This window comes from Canis lupus, chromosome 1, assembly GCF_003254725.2.
Source record: "Canis lupus dingo isolate Sandy chromosome 1, ASM325472v2, whole genome shotgun sequence".
NCBI classification, from domain to species: domain Eukaryota; kingdom Metazoa; phylum Chordata; class Mammalia; order Carnivora; family Canidae; genus Canis; species Canis lupus.
The window spans coordinates 108,681,438-108,700,412 of record NC_064243.1 but is presented as its reverse complement, the minus strand read 5'-3'; the positions used below and the strand labels follow the sequence as shown (position 1 = coordinate 108,700,412).

Below are 18,975 nucleotides of genomic sequence, written 5' to 3'. Positions count from 1 at the left end.
GAGAGAGAAGTATATGCGCCAACAACTGCTGAATAAGAGTTCTGAAATGGGAGAACCACTTCCTCTTGCTCAGCCTGCGTTCTGAAAATGTAAATTTTGACACCTTTCATTAGATTCTTTCCATTATCCTCAATCTACCGTGTAGGTGGCCACGTCCAGTGGGCCCAGGTAGCCGCTGCTGTTGGAGGTGCTTTCAATCTCTTCACCCGCGTCCAGCTCATGGAAAAAAAAAAAAAAAAAAAAAAAAAAAGGCCCCTGCACAGATGAGGAAGGAGAGGCCAAGAGAGGCGAGGCCCTGGATCTCAATGGTGGGCTTGGCCCGGGCCCCTCGTCATTCTGGCCTCGAGACCACATTCTCAGCCTCCGCACCTCTGCTCAGAGGGAGGTTAGGGACACGGGGCCATCAACATCTTCCTGTGATGATCAACATCTTCCTGTTTCAGAGATGAGGAAAGCCGGGGAAAGGGCAGGACAGGATTGGTTTCTGTTTTGTCTGGCCCATGTTGTTTGGTGGCTTTGGCCTTTTTGCGGGGCATGTGGCACTGAGCCGTCTGCCGCAATCCCTGGCAGGCGGGAGGACTGTTTATCTGCCTTCAAGGCTCTGCGAGGCCAGAGAGAGGAGCTGGCGCACAGCCGGAGGCTGGCAGGAGGGTAGCAGGCAGTGGGTGCTCCCTGAGGGTGACCTCGCAGGCCCCCCCCCCAGAGTGAGTCCCGGCCAAGAGCCTCAGGGTCAAACCGCATGCAGGTCTAGCTTCCAGGAACTGATGGCCTTGAGCAGGGGGTTGGCGACACTGGGTCAACTCTCCACCCCCCTGGAGCGCTCTCCAGCTTCTGCTGCCCAGTAATTTTGGGATGTGTGAGTCATGGGAAGAATACAGGATAAACACACCCTGGAAGGAGGCAGAGGCCACTCCTGTGTTCCCCTGGTTATGAAGATTTGCTGGGACCTGTGAGGTGGGCAGTGCTCAGCTGTGTCCCCCGGGAGCCCTGGCAAGGGGGGCAGATTTCCAAGAATTCACCTGCTGCCAGGCACAGAGAGGGGAGAGCCCGGGCCTCCTGGGTCCTGGTTCTGAGCCTGGATCGTGTTCCCGCGTGGCATTTGGGCAAGATGAGGATCCTCTTACAAGAGACGGTAAGGATGGAGGGACGGAGGGAGGGAAGGATGGACAGGAGGGGGTCATTTAACCAGCTCAACTAATTATTTTCAGAATCTGGGAATCAGAACTAGAATGTGAGAGGTGGAATCTTATCCTCATGACACTGGAATTCCAGACTCTTGGAATTTACTTGGGTGGCCAAAGGGAAGAGCTTTTTGTCAAAGGATCTGCATATTTGGTGTGCTCAGGTGTAGAGAAAATGACCTCTCTCTCTCTCTCTCTCTTAAACATTTTATGTATTTATTCACGAGAGACATACAGAGAGAGGCAGAGACTTAGGCAGAGGGAGAAGCAGGCTCCCTGCAGGGAGCCCCATGCGGGATTTGATCCCAGGACCCTGGGATCACGACCTGAGCCAAAGGCAGATGCCCAACCGCTGAGCCACCCAGGTGCCCCACCAACTCTACTTCTTCTTCTTTTAAAGGTTTTATTTATTTATTCATGAGAGACACAGAGACAGAGAGAGAGAGGCAGAAACACAGGCAGAGGGAGAAGCAGGCTCCACGCAGGGAGCCCGACGTGGGACTCGATCCTGGGTCTCCAGGATCAGGCCCTGGGCTGAAGGCGGCACTAAACCCTGAGCCACCCGGGCTGCCCACCAACTACTTCCGAAGAGAGAATCTTTATTTCCATGTATAACACGCACACGTGTCAGAACTGTGTGCACAGGTAATGAGCGCCCGGGTCAAGCAACAGCATGAGCCGGGATGCCTGGGTGGTTTAGTTGGTTAAGCATCAGCCTCCGGCTCAGGTTGTGATCCTGATCCCAGGGTCCTGGGATCGCATCCTGAGTCAGGCTCTCTGCTCAGTGGGGAGCCTGCTTCTCCCTCTCCCCTGCTTATGCTCTCTCTCTGTCAAAAAAAAAAAAAAAAAAAAAGAATCTTAAAAAAAAGAAACAGCACAAGCTGATGCACCCTCCTGTTCCCCCGCTCACTGCCCACCCCCCATAGACTGCTTCTGCTCGGTTTTGAACTTGAGTGAATGATATCACTCAGTCACCTCCCCTGTGTGTCTGCCTCTCTCCCCCCAGCTCTGTGTGTATGAAATCCACCCACATTCATGTGTGTGGTTTGTTCATCTGCTGTAGAATATTCCTTTTTTTTTTTTTAATTTTTATTTATTTATGATAGTCACAGAGAGAGAGAGAGAGAGAGGCGCAGAGACACAGGCAGAGGGAGAAGCAGGCTCCATGCACCGGGAGCCCGACGTGGGATTCGATCCCGGGTCTCCAGGATCGCGCCCTGGGCCAAAGGCAGGCGCCAAACCGCTGCGCCACCCAGGGATCCCTGCTGTAGAATATTCCATTGCATGAACATACCACGGTGTGTTTATTCATCCCACCCCCCCGGGGGCGACTATCAGGGTGGTTTCCCATCAGGGGCTGCTATGAACACGTCTTTCCTGGCGCATGTTTTTTGATGAGCATGTGTGTGCTTCTCTGCAAGGAGGGGCGAGGTATCCTATGTCAGGGTTAAGTCGAGTCTGCCCTGTGGTTCCCCAGAGCAGAAGTTCCAAGGAGACTGGCTGATTTGCAAGCACACATGTACCAAGAGCCCACACACTGGCGCTTGCGAGCTTAAGGAACCGAAAGAAACCTAAGTGACCCCTTTGCTTCCCTGTGCCTCACTTTCACTCTTTATTCTTTGACTCACTGAATACCAACGAAGCACCTGCTGCGCGCCAGGTGCCGTTCTGGATGCCGGGGACACGGTGATGCCCAAGTAGCTGGCGGTTTGGGAAATGGAGCATAACAATAACACGTCATACGGTTGCCGTAAGTGTTGTGCTTGGTACATAAGAGGTGTTTGATCAATGTCACCCGCTGTCTTATTGTTATATATAAAATAATAAGAGACACCTGGGTGGCTCAGCGGTTGAGCGCCTGCCTTTGACTCAGGTCATGATCCCGCAGTCCTTGGATCGAGTCCCACGTCGGGCTCCCTGTAGGGCGCCTGCTTCTCCCTCTGCCTGTGTCTCTGCCTCTCTCATGCATAAATAAATAAAATCTTTTATAAAATAATATAATAATAATAATCACGGCAATTATGTTTTATGTGTAGATGTAACTATATGAATGTCATTTGTTTTTTTTATGAATATAATCTATTGTACAAAATGATGATAAAATAATAAGGCTATTCGTGATTATCATTAAATGTCTTTTATTTATAGCCCAAGGCTGGTTCATAAGCACGGCCCATCCAGCCAGCGGGCTGATTCTGAAGCTGTTGTAGGAGAGGGTTGATGTGTGTGCAGATAGGGAAACAGATCGAAAACACATTCGTTACATGGAAGAGATAAGGGGATGACACAGCGGGTGTTGGATGTTGCATTTCTGTTTGAGATATTAAAAGGGAAATACCACAGACTGGCTGAGCTGCCAACATGCAGAAAATTTCCCGGATTTCGACCAGCAAAAACTGTGGCAGTGTGGGGTCTGAGGGCGGGGAGAGAGGGCGCGCACACCAGCAGCTAGCAGGTGGCTGAGGCTCGCTGCGGACCAGGCACCGTGTTGGGCTCTTCACGCCGAGTCACTTACTGAATGTTCATGACACCCCAAGGTGAGAATATTATCATTCTCATTTTACAGACAAGGAAGCTGAAGAGGTTAAGTGACCTGCCCAAGGCCACACAGCTGATGAAGCTTTGAATTTTTATTTATTTATTTATTTATTTATTTATTTATTTATTTATTTATTTATTTATTTTAAAATTATTTATTTATTTATTCATGAGAGACAGAGAGAGAGAGAGAGGCGGAGGCAGAGGGAGAAGCAGGCTCTATGCAGGGAGCCCGATGTGGGACTGGATCCCGAGACTCCAGGATCACACCCTGGGCCGAAGGCGGCACCAAACCACTGAGCCACCCGGGCTGCCCAGTCTTTGAATTTTTAAAGCCTGCACCCTTTTGATTCTAATGATGAAATAATACAAAAGCAGCATGCCAAACTCCAAACACATGCGCACAGATACACAGACACACACGTGCACAAAATGGCTGGACACACACACATGCATGCACGCACACACCACAAAGTGGCTGGGCCTCTTAGCTGCTCCTTGGCAGGGTGGAAGGGCAGAGAGCAGCACGCCGACTTCCCCTCTGCTTTTCCTGTTGCATCAATGCCAGCTAGAGCTCTGGGTAGTGCCAGCCAGCCCAGGAGAGCCAGCAGAGAGCCACAGGTCTGCTGGCTCTGACGTGATGGGGGTGGCCTGCCATGGCCTGAGCCCTTAATCTCTGCCATGTGCTTTACACCTGTCAACTCCTTGAGGCCTCCCACAAACCGGTGAGGTAGGTTCCTCTCGGTGACTTATTCTTCAGGCGAGGAAACCAAGAGAGAGCCAGCTGAAACTGTGTTACGGAGCCTGGGTCTGCTGAGGGCCACGGGCCGCATGGCCTTCTGTCTCTCGAATCTAAGGTTTTGGGGTGAGTATACTCTAGGGCCCGGAGTTCCAGAGTGGGGCTAGCATGGTTCAAAACTCAGCTTGGGTACTTGTTTAGCTGAATGATCGTAGGTAAGTACTTCTCATCTGTGGAGTGTGTATGATAATGGTATTAGAACCAGAGGGTTGTTGTAAGGATCAAATAATATAAGATTTAAAGGTGTTTGGAGCAATGCCAGACACGTGACACAAAGTGCTCAATGCATGGTGGCTTCTAATAATAATAATACTATTAATAATATATAATAATAGTAATGTCATTATTATCACTATTGCTATGATAGATCATGTTGCTTCGTTGCTCACCACCCTCCTGTGGCCCCGATCTCACATGGAATAAAAGAAAATGTCCTCAAAATGCTCCCTGCGGTCCATGATGTCTTTCTGTTCTTACCTTCCCCTTCTCTGCCTCACCTACTCCACTCCAGCCACACTGGTGTCCTCGCTGTTCCTTGAACATGATCATCATGTCCCCACCTCAGGGCCTTTGCACCGGCTGTCTCCTCTGCCTGGAACTCTCTTCTTTCGGGTCCCCACATGGCTCGTCCCTCACCTCCTTTATGACTTTGCTTCAGTGTCACCTCCGCAGAGAGGCCTTCCTTGACCACTCATTTAAAATCCCCTGTGTGATCCTTTTTTTTTTTTTTCTGTAGCATTTTTCACCTTCTAAGACACTGTATTTTGCTTATTTATTTCTAATTTGTCTTTTTCCTTATCTGACTCCTCCCGCTAGAGTGTCAGCTCTGAGACAAAAGAGGTTTTGGTTTGTCACGTCCCCCACTAGGCATGCAGTGCCTGGAAGAGAAAAGGGACTCAGGACTTTTCTTGAATGAATGAATGGATCTCCTGACCGGGGAATTCAACATTTTATTTTTCCTGTTTTCCAAACACCATCAAGACTTTAAAAAATTGCTCTAGTAGGATTCTAGGTATGTTCTGTCTCTCGATCTGGGTGCCTCTTAAACGGCTGCGTTCAGGTTGTGAAACCCAGTGAGCTGGACCTACGTGATGTGCGGTACCTTGCTGTCTGTGTGTGTGCTCTAGTTTATGCAAAAAACAAAATAACACAATTTCTCCCGAGGTACATTTTCATTCTACCGAGATACAAAAATACCAGTGAAGAAGAACCAAGACAAGTACTTTTGCTGTGAATGCGTATTAACCTTTCCCCCTCTTAATGGATATTTGGATTCCAATGTTTTAAATTCTAGAATTCCACGTTGCTAACAGGCTAGTGTTACATTTAAGTGCTCTAGAATCTCCCTGTCCAATGAGGTAGCCATTAGCCATGTGTAGCTATTTATATTTAAGTAAAATCAGAAGATTTTTAGTCTCAAAAATTAGTCTAAAAATTTAGTCCCATTTCAAATGCTCAGTAGCACCTTTTGGCCTGCAGGTAGTTACAGATTGGATGGCTCAGATCTAGAACATTCCCACCAGGGGTACCTGGGTGGCTCAGTTGGTTGGGTATTTGCCTTTGGCTCAGGTCATGATCTCAGGGTCCTGGAATCGAGCCTTGCCTCGGGCTCCCTGCTTAGTGGGGAGCCTGCTTCTCCCTCTCCTTCTGCAGCTTTCCTCTGCTTGTGCGCACTCTCTCTCTCATAAATAAATAAATAAATAAATAATCTTTTTTTTTTTTTTTTTGAAAAGAATGTTTCCATCAACACTGAATATTGGATCCCACAGAGCTGCTCTAGAATTCCAAATAATAATTGGCTGCAGTTGGGGGATCCCTGGGTGGCTCAGCGGTTTAGTGCCTGCCTTTGGCCCAGGGCGTGATCCTGGAGTCCCAGGATGGAGTCCCACTTCGGGCTCCCTAAATGGAGCCTGCTTCTCCCTCTGCCTGTGTCTCTGCCTCTCTCTCTCTCTGTGTCTCTCATGAATAAATAAATAAAATCTTTAAAAATAAATAAATAATTGGCTGCAGTTCTAATGGTATGCCATTTGGAGTTTCCAAAAAAAAAAAAAAAATTTTTTTTTTTTAAATCACGATCACAGTCTAACATTGTAATGTTCCAGAATCCCAAGATGCTAGTAAGCTTGAGTTCTAACACTGTCATATTCTAGAATTCCTGGATGCTCACCTAGGGCTAGTGTGCTAACCCCCGGCATCCTAGAATTCCAGTATAGTAGCCTGCTCGGGTTCCAACATTGTGTTATTGGCTAATCCCAAGATGCTACCGAGCTAGTTCTAAGGTTGGGGGCTTCTAGAATTCCAGTATTAGAATGCACCGGAGCTCTGACACCGTCACAGTCGTTTCCAAGCCGCCGGTGGGGTCCCCACCCCCTGAGGATTGCAGGGGCCTGAGGGCTTCCTCGACCAGCTTCCACTGCTTTCTCTCCTGTTCAGGAGCCTGGGGCCTGGATGGAGAACACGTCTGTCAGCTACGATTATGGGCACTACGACGAGATCCCGGATCTCCCCGTGGACTGCGTGGACGGCTCCTGCGTCTCCACGGACCCGCTGAGCGTCGCCCCGTTCCTGCTGTATGCTGTGGTCTTCCTGGTGGGCGTGCCCGGCAATGCCACGATGGCCTGGGTGACCTGGAAAGAGGCCCGCCGGAGGGTGGGTGCCACCTGGTTCCTCCACCTGGCCGTGGCGGATCTGCTGTGCTGTTTGTCTCTGCCGGTGCTGGCGGTGCCCATGGCGCGCGGGGGCCACTGGCCGTACGGGGCACTGGGCTGTCACACCCTGTCCTCGCTCATCCTGCTGTCCATGTACGCCAGCGTGCTCCTCCTGGCCGCTCTCAGCGCCGACCTCTGCCTGCTGGCGCTCAGGCCGGGCTGGGGGGCTGCGGGGGGCCGGGCACGCAGGGTGCAGGTCGCCTGCGCGGTGGCCTGGGCCGTGGCCTTGCTGCTCACTGTACCCTCGGCCATGTACCACCGGCTGCACCAGGAGCACTTCCCCCCCCGGCTGGAGTGCGTGGTGGACTACGGGGGCTCGGCCGTGGTTGAGAGCGCCGTGGCGGCCGCCCGCTTTGTGTGCGGCTTCCTGGGGCCGCTGGTGGTCGTGGCCAGCTGCCACGGTGCCCTGCTGTGCCGGGCCGCCCCGCACCGCTGGCCCCTGGGCGTGGCCGTCGTGCTGGGCTTTTTTGTCTGCTGGGCCCCCTACCAACTGCTGGGGCTGGTGATCACCGTGGCCGCCCCGCACTCCAGGCTCCTGGCCCGGGCCCTGCGGGCTGAACCCCTGGTCATCGGCCTCGCTCTGGCTCACAGCTGTCTCAATCCCGTGCTCTTCCTGTATTTCGGGAGGACTCACCTGTGCAGGTCGCTGCCAGCTGCCTGCCGCCGGGCCCTGAAAGAGTCACAGAGCAAGGATGAAAGTGTGGTTGGCAAGAAATCCACCAGCCATGACCTAGTCTCAGAGGTGGAGGTGTAGGCCCGAAGGAAACTGGTTTGGGTGCTTCCGCCCTATTTCGCCAAGCTGCCTTCAGGAAAAGCTGGATCCAGGGGGCTGGATGATCTTTCTTTCTTTGTCCATTCAACAGACATTCATTATGCACCTGCTACGTGTGAGGCCTTATAATAGGCACTGGGGGAGTAGCAGTGACCAAAAGGGACACAAATCCTTATCTCCCGGGGCAGCTGGCATTCTAGTGGAGGAAGACAGAAAAAGAGCAAAGCAAAAGGGAATATGGAGTATGTCAAGTGGTGGTAACCTAAAGGGGACAGAGAGGACTGATTAGGGCAGGGGTATGTGTAAGCTAGGCAAGGCCCATTGGGTAAGGTGATAATTGAGCCAAGACCTGAAGAAAGGAGGGAGGAATCATTCATAAATCTGGCAGAAAAGCATATACAGGGAGCCGCAAGTACAAAGGTCCTGAGGCACAATATGCTGGGCATATTTCAGGAAGAGTGGAGAGGCCAGCGCGGAAGAAGCTGCGGGAGCAAGAGGGAAAGTGGGTGAGACAAAGGGAGAGAGGTAGTGAGGGCCGGATTTGAAAGCCCACCAGGCCAGAGCAAGGGTTTGGAGATCCACGGCAGGGTTCTGAGCTGTTAGCAGATAAAATATACAATATCCAATTAAATTTAGTTTCAGATAAACAATGGGAAAAAGGTATTTTTGTTTTGTTTTGTTTTTTAGCAGGAGTATGTCCCATGCAATATTTGAAACTGTAAAAAATTATTTGTTTGGGGCACCTGACTGGCTCAGTCTGTAGAGCTTGTGACTCTTGATCTCAGGGTTGTGAGTTCGAGCCCCATGCTGGGTGTGGAAATTACTTAAAATCTTTGGGGCGCCTGGGTGGCTCAGTTGGTTAAGTGTCTGACTTTGGCTCAGGCTGTGATCTCAGGGTCATGGGATCAGCCCTGCATCAGGCTCTGTGCTCAGCATGGAGTTTGCTTAAGACTCTCTCTGCGCCTCCCCACCACTCACTCTCTCTCTCAAAGTAATAATAAAAATCTTTTAAAAAGTAAAATCCTTAAAAATTTTTTAAAAATAAAAATCATTTGTCGTTTATCAAAAATTCAAATTTAAGGGAACATTCTGTACATTTTTTTTTTCTAAATTGGACAACCCTATTTATGAGCACAGAAGTGTCTTGATCTGACTTAGATTTTAATAGGATCCCTCTAGTCACTGGGAGACTAGACCAGGGGGGAGAGAGGAGGGACATGAGGAGCAACTGCTTTAGCAAAGAGACTACTGCCATGATCCCAGCAAGAAGTGACGGTGACTTGGGTCAGGGTAATAGCAGAGGTGGTGAGAAGGTGACAGGTTATGGATCTATTTCGACAGAAAGGCTATATCCTAGTTCCTTGGCTTGGTATTTGAGGCTTCTCTCTGCCACTGGACACGTTTATGCTCTAGCTGCTCAGACTGATGTAGCAGACAGAGTAATGGCCCCTAATGAGGCCCACATCCTAACCTCCTGAACCTGGGAATATGTGACTTATGTGGCAAAGGGAACTTTGCCATTGTGATTGAGGATCTTGAGGTGGGAAGAGGATCCTAGATTATCCGGTGGGCCCAAGGCAGTTGCGAGGGTCCTTATAAGAGGGAGGCGGGAGGATCAGGGTCAGTAGCGGAGATGTGACAGCAGAAGCAGATGTCAGAGTGATGGAAGAAAGGGGTCACTGACTAAGGAATGCAGCCCCAGCAGGGGCTTGCTGACACTTTGATTTTAGGCTCCTGACCTCCAAAACTTGTACAGAATAAATCTGTACTATTTTAAGCCACTGAGTGTGTGATAACTTGTTACAGCAGTCACAGGAGACTAATACAGGAGACTACAGGGGACTACTACTCCCATACAGGAGACTAATCCTCTGGGTTGTATTATTTTCATGCCCCTGGGCCTTTGCTCAAGCTGGTCCCACTGCCTGGAATGCCCTCCGGATCTATGCTGCCCTTTCTGGTAATCACTAGGTGTCTGTGCCTATTCAGATTCAAATGAATTCAAAGAAAAAATCGAGTACCTGGAACACCTGGGTGGCTCAATGGTTGAGCATCTGCCTTTAGCTCAGGGCATGATCCCAGGACCCTGGGATCAAGTTCTGCATCAGGGTCCCCGCAGGGAGCCTGCTTCTCCCTCTGCCTGTGTCTCTGTCTCTGTCTCTCTCATGAAAAATAAATAAAATCTAAAACTGAGTTCCCCAGTTGCACAAGTTGCTAGTTGGAAGCTCATCAGCCCCGTGTTAGCCCCTGCGGGGCAGTGCATATACGGGGCCTTTCCATCACCGCAGAGTTTTACTAGACAGGACTGCTCGAGAATCCCACCCGCTCACATCTCTGAAGTCACAGAGTAGTGGCATCTGAATGTAGAATCATTACTCCAGCACAGCATCCTACACATAGCTTCTCCTTTAAGTAATTCCTATAGCAACACAGGGAAGGAAAGGGAGATGTCTTATTTTATAAGACGAGCCCCAGGGAAGGGAGGTCATTTTTCCAAGATCACACAGCAAGGAAGTTGTAGAACTGGGATTTGATCTCATGTTCGCTTGACTCTAGTGTCCATCCTCTCATCTCTGAAATTTTCCTCCAATGCCTTGCTCAAATGACACTTTCTCCAGGGAGTCTTTTCTGATTCATCCCCCTCCGAGGGAGGGAGTAGTCTTCTCCTCTCTGGGTAGAGTTTCTGGAATACAAGTTCCCAGGTAAGCTGTAAATTCCTCAAGGGCAACAGCTGAGTTATTTTTATTTTTATTTCTTCTCCCATCATCCCAGGCCTTAGAAACACCAAAACTGTCTTTATTTGTCTACACCCTGTTTTCCAGCTAGACTGTGAGCTCCACAGTGATGAGGATCTCTTTCTTGCTATCCTTTTTTTCTCTTTTCTAGTATAGGGACACATAGTAGTTCCTCAACAATATGTATTTCAGTCCTGTTATTTTATTCAGCACTGACATGCATGAGTTATTAAGACCAATACTCCCTTGTAGAATGAATTATGTCCTGGGACAATTTACAGGGCTTCATGAGCAGTTGGGGAAAATCCTGTCGTTAATCCATTGGGGCCAGGTGCCATTTAGGAGAGCTCTTTTTAAAATATGTTTGTAAAAGTCTTTTATTTTTTTTTAATTTATTTTCACTTATTACTGCAACAGCTGTACTTATTTAAAAAAAGAAGAATCACTTTCACATAAGCTTTTAAATGTATTTCTTTTTTTTTAAAGATTTATTTATTTGGGGGTTCCTGGGTGGCTCAGTTGGTTAAACATCTGCCTTTGGCTCCAGTCATGATTTCAGGGTCCTGGGATCAAGCCCCATGTTGGGATCCCAGCTCACAGGGAAACTGCTTCTTCCACTCCTCCCTGCTTGTGCTCTTGCTCACTCTCTCAAAATAAATAAATAAATAAATAAAATCTAAAACAAAAAAATTATTTAAGAGAGAGACTGATGTGAGTGGGGGGAAGGGGCAGAGGGAGAAACCTCAAGCAGACTCCCCCCTGAGCCTGGAGCCCGATGCGGGGCTGGATCCCAGGAACCTCAGATCATGACCTGAGCCAAAATCAAGAGTCAGTTGCTCAACCATTTGAGCGACCCGGTATCCCTTGAATGTATTTCCGTGCAACTTGGTCATGAAAAATAATCTTGCCTTTTTTTGTTGTTGTTGCCACTTCCCCTTTTCTGTTCTTAATTTTGTTTGTTTTTTGAATGCATTGATTCTCTTGTTTCCAAAGCACCAGGTCTTAATCTTTTTCCAAGAACTAATTTCAAGTTTGCGATTCAATCCTAGTGTTGGCAGTTTGCGACTTACATCCTGATATGGTATTTGTCGTTTACGTCCTTCCATTTTTCGTCAAAAAATAAATTACAGTTCTCTTCTGGAAATTTCAAGCATTGCTTAATCAATTTCTTCCCCTTCTTCTTTTTTTTTTTTAAGATTTTATTTATTTATTCATTAGAGACAGAGAGAGAGAGAGGCAGAGACATAAGCAGAGGGAGAAGCAGGCTCCATGCAGGGAGCTCGATGTGGGACTGGATCCCAGGACTCCACACTTGGCCAAAGGCAGACACTCAACTACTGAGCCACCCAGGCGTCCCTCCCCTTCTTCTTTTGATGACAAAATACGAATTGGCTTCTCAGTGTTCAAATTGTTTTCTAAAGGCTTGGTAATTGCCTCCAACTTCCCTCTTGACATCCCAACTCTGTGCAACACCTCACTCAAACTCAAATATGGTCAAAATGGAACTCTGGATTTTCTCTCAGCCCTTCTACCCTACTTTTCGATCTCAGTTGATGACAACTTCACATTTCCAGGCACGCAGGTCACAAACTCTGAGGTCATCCTTGACGCTTCTCTTTCTCCCACATTCAGTGGCCTATCTGTCAGCTGATCCCTCTGGGCTCTACCTTAAAGTATACACAGAATCCGACCACTTCTCTTCATTTTCTCTGCCATCGTCCTGGTCCACAATCTCTCACTTAGGCATCAGCTGTCTTCCTGGTCTGCTTTCCTCATCTTGGTTCCCTACAATCTTGGTTTCCCTGCCCACAAGCCAAAATCTAATCTGTTAAAATCTAAGCCAGATCAAGTCTCAGGTCCCTCCTCTGCTCAAACTCCTCCCATGGCTCCCACCTCACTCAGATGAGAAGCCAAGCCAAAAATCCTCCCCTAAGTGTGCTTGATCTACACTCCTTTCCCTACCTCATTTCCAGCTATTTCCCTCTCCCTCCTTCCCTCCACACACACACACCCTCTTGCTGACCTCACTTGTGAACCTACGGACTTTGTTGCCATGGCACTGTGCACTTGCTATTTCCTCCACCTCCCAGGATTTCCATGGCTTGTTGCTTCACTTATTTCTGCTCAAATACTACTTCCTTGGAGCTATGCTCTCTGACCACGCTACTTAAAATAACATCACTCCTTGCCCCTTTGCTGCTTTTTCTCCATAGAGCATGACACTACTGCTTGACATTCTTTTTATTTTTTATTTCAGCGGAAAAATATATTTATAAATAAATATATTTAATAATAATAAATCCTTAAAATATATTTTAAGGATTTACTTCTTTATTCATGGGAGGCCCAGAGAGAGAGAGAGAGAGAGGCAGAGACACACACCGAGGGAGAAGTAGGCTTCCCTTGAGGATCCCGATTTGGGATTCAATTCCAGATTCTGGAATCGTGCCCAGAGCCCAAGGCAGATGCTCAACTGCTGGGCCACCCAGGCGTCCCTCAGTAAAAATATTTAAATGTCTGTTTCTCCTGTTAAAACCCAAGCTCCATGGGAGCAGGGATTTTATCTGTTTTGTTTACCGCTGTATTCTCAGTTCCTAGAACTGGCTTTGGAATCAAAAGCTGTAACCTTCTCAAAAACATTATCTTAAGGATAATGGAGATATTTTAAGGAAAAAGGAGAATGATGGGAGGATACACTAAAAATAAAAGCTCTAGGGATCCCTGGGTAGCTCAGCGGTTTGGCGCCTGCCTTTGGCCCAGGGTGCTATCCTGGAGACCTCGGATGGAGTCCCACATTGGGCTCCCGGCATGGAGCCAGCTTCTCCCTCTGCCTGTGTCTCTGCCTCTCTCTCTCTCTGTGTCTATCGTAAATAAATAAATTAAAAAAAAAGGATTTTAAAAAAATAAATAAAATAAAAATGAAAGCTCTCACATTTATTGAGGGTCTACTATGTACACTCGTGAAAAAGCAATTTATGGATGTACCTTGTGTAATGTATTCTTGCTTACTTTTCCCCAATGATCTTGAAAGGGGAATATTATCCTGGTGTTATCCTCAGACCCACAATGACTGGGGCACCTGGGACCAGAGGGGACTCTGTTTTCTCATTCATTTAGTCATTCATTCAACAAACATTTACGGACTCTCTGACCCTTGTGGTGGCCGCTGGACAACACAGGGCCTCCAAGACAAGAATGGCCCCTGCCTTCAAGGGGCTGGGGAGTTGAGTTGAATTATTAGTGAATTGCTAGGGTGAATTATACAATAGAATTATGCATTAGTAATTATGAATTAGGGGCACCTGAGTGTCTCGGTGGTTGAGCGTCTGCCTTCGGCTCAGGTCATGATCCCAGGGTCCTGCGATCGAGTACTGTATGGGGCTCCAAGGAGGGAGCCTGCTTCTCCCTTACCCGTGTCTCTGCCTCTCTCTCTCTGTGTCTCTCATGAATAAATCAAATCTTTAAGAAAAAGAATTATGAATTATAGTGAATAAACCATGGGAGCAGTTTAATAGTGTCTGGGCTCCGGTCAGCTTTGTCCTTGGCGCGGGGTGATCTGGGTGCAAGTGAAGGTTCGCGGGGAGCGCAGAGCTTGCGCACACCTGGGCGGAGGCGCCTGCAAGTCTCCACTGCAGCGCTACCACCGACCCCTAGAGGGCGCAGCGTCACTCGCGGCTCGGCTCAGAGACAGGCGGAGCCGGAGCGTGCTGTGCGCAGGCGCAGAGTGGGTTGTGGCCGCTCCCAGTTCCGCACTGGCTCCTCTGCCGGCGGCGGGGTGGAGCCTGGCCGTGAGGGTGCGTGCGCACGCGCAGAACCGGCTTCGGGCGCGTGAGGGACGCTGGGGACCGGAAGTTGGAGCGATCCGGGCGATTTGTGAGGTGAGGGGGGCGGGGCGGCTGCGCGGGGCCGGGGTGGCGGCAGCGGCGGGTGTCTGGTGTCCGACCGGGCTGGGTGGCTGGGGAGCGAGCCGAGGGGTGAGGAGGGAAGTCCCAAGAGGAGGACATGTGTTGGAGGAGACAGGGGGTCCGGGAGAAGCGGACGGAGGTGGAGCCTGAGCGCCCCGAGAGTCCCTGGGCGACACGGAGGCCCCGAGACTGGAAGAAACGGGAGGCACGAAAAGAAGCCTGGGGAGGCTGAGGCAGGACGGAAGCCGCAGACCGGAGAGATGCGGGCGGAGAGCTGATGGGGACCTCCAGGGCGCCTCCCGGGGGCTGCCGGGAAATGTGGTGGCCCCGGGCACCTGGAGGGTTGGGGAGCTAGCGAACGGATACAGACTGAGGAGGCGGGCGGTTCAGACGCACCAACGAGACCCTCGAGGACCTTCACAGTTACCAGCCCGAGGGGACGACAGGGTTGCAACCTGGGACACGCCGGCTGCTGTAAAAGCCATAGGCTAGTCCAACAGAGAAGATAAATTTATGGAGAAGAAGGAAGTTCGGAAGGAGTGGTTTTGAATGGGAAGTCGACTGGAGAAGAGCAAGAATCCAGGGGGGTGACGGTTTCTCATTGGCTGAGTTGCTGGGATGGTCACTTTCCTGTAGGAGATGCAGCTGCACCTCCTTTCCTGTTGGCACCTGTGATCCATGATTCTCTCCTGTCGGCAGTTCTGTGGGAGCCTGTAATTGACAATTCTTGCAGGGATTGAGCTCAGGTGGTACCTCAGGAGAGCCCGCCCCCCCCCCCCATCCTTCCGGCCTCCCAACTCCGGCTTTGTGAGATTTCTCTTCGTTAATAGAGCCTGATAGATCCAGAGAGACAGAGGCAGTGGAGGAAAGGAGAACCTGGCAAAAGCTGACGGAGGGACTGAGAGAAGGGAAGAGCCCACCGAGGGAAAGAGACTTGGAGAGAAAGCCGGAGGTGGGAAGTGAGTGAGGCGCATGGGAGTCAGGGGATTAGGGCAGACCAATGAAGAGAGCCATCCAGAGTGTGGGGAAATGGGGTGCGATGAAGAGATGGTGCAGCTGGAAAACAGCAAAGAGAACCGAAAAGACCGTGTCGAGTTGAAAAACGGAGAGATAAAGCCAGACCACGGAGAGAAAAACACAGGAATAAATGGGAGCCTGACTTCCTAGATTTGAATTCATTGTCTCACTATGTACTTAACATGTCGTTGGCCCAGTACAATAGGGAGTATAATAGCACCTTTTAAAAAATATTTTATTTATATTATTCATGATAGAGAGAGGCAGAGACACAGGCAGAGGGAGAAGCAGGCTCCATGCAGAGAGCCTGACATGGGACTTGATCCTGGGTCTCCAGGATCACGCCCTGAGCCAAAGGCAGGCGCTAAACCACTGAGCCACTCAGGGATCCCAGGTTTACTTGTTTTAGAGGAGGAGGGGCAGAGGGCGAGGGAAAGAGAGCATTTCAAGCGGTGCAGAGCTTGATCTCATGACCCTAAGATCATGACCTGAGCTGAAACCAAGAGTCAGATGCTCAACTGGCTGGGCCACTCAGACTCCCTGGATAGTAGCACCTTTTTAACATGAGGAAAGTGTAGATGTGTGTATGTATGTAGTTGTGCATCTAAATAGACGTGTGATTTAGAATAGTACCTGACACGTGAGGAGCTCTGTTAGCTATTAAAGCATCAGACAACTGGGAGACAAGATATTAGGTGGAGAAATGGAGATGAATAGTCATGATGGAGAGGCAGTGACGGAGACTGGGAACTGGAGAGACAAAAATGGAGTGTCAGAAAAAAAAAACGACTGAAAAAACCAAAAACGACTGAACAAGCAAATGAGAGGGCCGACAAGGAATAGAGACGGAGGGTTGGAGAGAATCTCAGACCTGAAGATAAGAGAAACAGGAGAGACGGGACCAGACTATGAAAGGGAAGAGGCTGAGCATGGTTAGCTGAAAGACACAGGCTGAGGCATAAGGATGACAGCCAGATTGGGGAGAGCTCAGGGAGCAGAGACAACCTCTGCAAGCTTCCACCAAGAGACCCAGAAATGGTCAGAGATGCTGTAACAGAGAAATGAGGGGACCCAGGAAGTCTACAAGGTAGCCCACAAGAAGAGGCCCCCTTGAGAGCCAAGATGTGTGGTCAGTTGGGCCTACCTAGGCAGCTGGGAGGAATGCTCTTCATTTCATTCCCAATCCTTTTCTCAGGATCCTGGGCTCAGTATCAACAGCCTTCTAGGGCCTCTTCCTCTTAAACTGCCTCCCCTGCAACAGGAGTTCCCTGGGAAGCCACTCTAGCATCACCCAGCCCGTGTTTACCAAAAAGTGACGTGCATAGGCCACTGCTCCCATGAGAAACCACTCCGCCAGCTCACAGGTGCTTCATCAGTGGAAACCCCTTCCTGGCTCTAATAATTCCCAGGGATGGCCTGAGTTCCCCCGAGAGTGCAGAGATCGAATCTCTGAACTCTGTTCTGTGATGGCCCCAAGGGACTGAAGGCAGAGTAGGTGAAAGCATTGCTAATTGCAGATGAAGGTGAAGTGTGGCCTTTTTTTTTTTTTTTTTTTTTTAATATTTATTTATGGGGCACGTGGGTGGCTCAGTCAGTTAAACCAGATTCTTGATTTTGGCTCAGGTTAGATCTGAGGGTTGTGGGATCGAGTGCTGTACCAGCTTTGTGCTCAGCAGGAAGTCTGCTTGAGATTCCCTCTCTGCCCTCCTCCACCTCTAGAATGAGAGTTGGGGGAGGGCAGAGGGAGAGAAATCCTCAAGCAGACACCCACTGAGTGCAGACCCCAATGTGGGGTGTGGCCCTGAGGTCATGACCTGAGCTGAAACCAAGAGCTGATCACTTAACTGAGCCACCCAGCCGCCCCAAATCGTGGCCTTTTGAGTGTAATTTTCTCCTGGTTCCTTTCACTGATTTCCCCATTTAGCCATCACTAGAAGAAAGGGTGGACTTGACTTCTATTACTGTTTAGCTCCTCTGTTTCAGGCTAGACGATAAGCATTGCAATGTTTGAAAGTAGGTATTGTTCCCATTTTATAGACAAAACAACCTCGATGTAGTTAATTTGCAAGTGGCCATGCACCTAATAAATGATGAAGCTGAGGTTTAAACCCAAATCTGCCTGACTCTAAAGCCTCTTTGCCAAGGAGGGCTCTAAATCCTCTTAAGGTCGTAAACTTTAAAAATCTGAATGATGGGCTTCACTCCAAAAAATTGTACATAGGTGGATAATATTATTAGTTAGGACTTATGCAGCGGAGAGAAAACCAACTTTGACCAAAAAGACATGATGTGTACCTGAGAAGTGAGGGGTGGAGGGAACAAGCCAAACTTCTTCCTCTCTCTTCCACTTTCCTCCTTTGCAGTTGGTCAGTGACTTCATTGTCCCCGTGCAGGCTCTTCTCTAGGATGGATTTCTAAGAAAGACCATCATGTTCAAGAGCTACAACAGGCAGCCCCAGGCTTAAGTCATCCTTGTGTGACCACAATAGATTAAGAGGGCTTGTGTCTCCTGGCAACCTAGTGTAAATTCCAGACAAAGGCCGTGATTGGATCTCCACAGGTCACGTGTCCACTTCTTGCACCAATCAAAGGTTGCAGGAGGAGTCAGATACCATGATTGGCCAGGCCTTTGTCGCCTGTCTAATCAGTAGGGGTTCTCTGACTTAGAAGCCCATTGGAACCCTGAAGGACTGCCCTTCAAAGGCGGTGGGTGCTGTTATCAGGAAAGGAAGGAAGGGATGTGCCAGGCAGGAGAAGACCGTGTGTAACCTAACACTTGCAAAATTGTGCAGTTGATTTCTAAGAGTTCCTAGGTGTTTAGTAGGTCAGTGGACCCCGATTAAGAACCCTTGCCTTACTCATTTCTTTATACCACACCCCTCTTGTGTTCTTGCCTCTGGTGTCAAGGTTCTGCTGTCCATTGGCCCTGTGACCTGCAGTCTTCAGGTTTTTTGGTCAAACATCCCGGGGGATCCTTCCCTGATTCCCCAGCGTAGTCAGCTGCTCCTGCAGGCGGTCACTGGCTTGTCTGTGTCTCACCTGTGACCATGACCACACGTGAGGGCTCAGGGTGGCCTTATCATTACTGTTGGCCCTCCTAGTCCAGTACTTATGAAACTGCAGGCTTTCGGGAAACATTACTTAAAATGAATGTGTGTCTTCTCTCCTCCAGGCATTCAGGGCCTGAAAGGCCAGGATGGACTGATGTCTGCCCCAGAGATCATTCCAGGAGTCATGAGGTGCCTTGTGTGTTGCCAGCTTTGAGCTGGGCCCCTGAGCACTTGCTCTGTCATTGCCTGTGGTTGTCCTGTACCATTGAT

General features: G+C 49.4%; 1 protein-coding gene and 2 long non-coding RNA genes across 9 annotated transcripts; 1 reads left to right on the top strand and 2 right to left on the bottom strand.

The window, feature by feature from the left end:
• The first annotated feature begins 436 nt into the window (after nt 1-436).
• Nucleotides 437-10,199, top strand: C5AR2 (complement C5a receptor 2). 7 transcript variants are annotated; one of them, XM_025424526.3, is made up of 4 exons: nt 437-1,132; nt 1,582-1,826; nt 2,825-2,931; nt 6,952-10,199. In XM_025424526.3, exon 4 carries the CDS (start codon nt 6,967-6,969, stop codon nt 7,978-7,980), a length of 1,014 nt encoding a protein of 337 aa, XP_025280311.3. In that variant the 5' UTR covers nt 437-1,132; nt 1,582-1,826; nt 2,825-2,931; nt 6,952-6,966; the 3' UTR covers nt 7,981-10,199. The 7 variants fall into 7 exon arrangements, with proteins under 7 accessions (XP_025280311.3, XP_048965091.1, XP_025280306.3 ...); XM_049109134.1 differs by lacking the exon at nt 2,825-2,931; XM_025424521.3 differs by lacking the exons at nt 1,582-1,826; nt 2,825-2,931 and having other exon boundaries at nt 439-1,132.
• LOC125754968 (uncharacterized) lies at nt 3,271-18,831 on the bottom strand. The gene is made up of 2 exons (XR_007410231.1): nt 17,951-18,831; nt 3,271-7,896 (listed from the first exon to the last, which is right to left on the bottom strand). It is a non-coding gene; the product is annotated as an uncharacterized LOC125754968 (long non-coding RNA).
• LOC125754969 (uncharacterized) lies at nt 11,102-17,933 on the bottom strand. The gene is made up of 2 exons (XR_007410234.1): nt 16,800-17,933; nt 11,102-15,349 (listed from the first exon to the last, which is right to left on the bottom strand). It is a non-coding gene; the product is annotated as an uncharacterized LOC125754969 (long non-coding RNA).
• Nucleotides 18,832-18,975: the final 144 nt, after the last annotated feature.

Coding starts and splice junctions, on each gene's coding strand:
- C5AR2 (XM_025424521.3), top strand. CDS start 1,109: ATGAGGATCCTCTTACAAGAGACG. Junction 1,133..6,951: donor GGATCCTCTTACAAGAGACG/GTAAGGATGGAG, acceptor TCTCCTGTTCAG/GAGCCTGGGGCCTGGATGGA.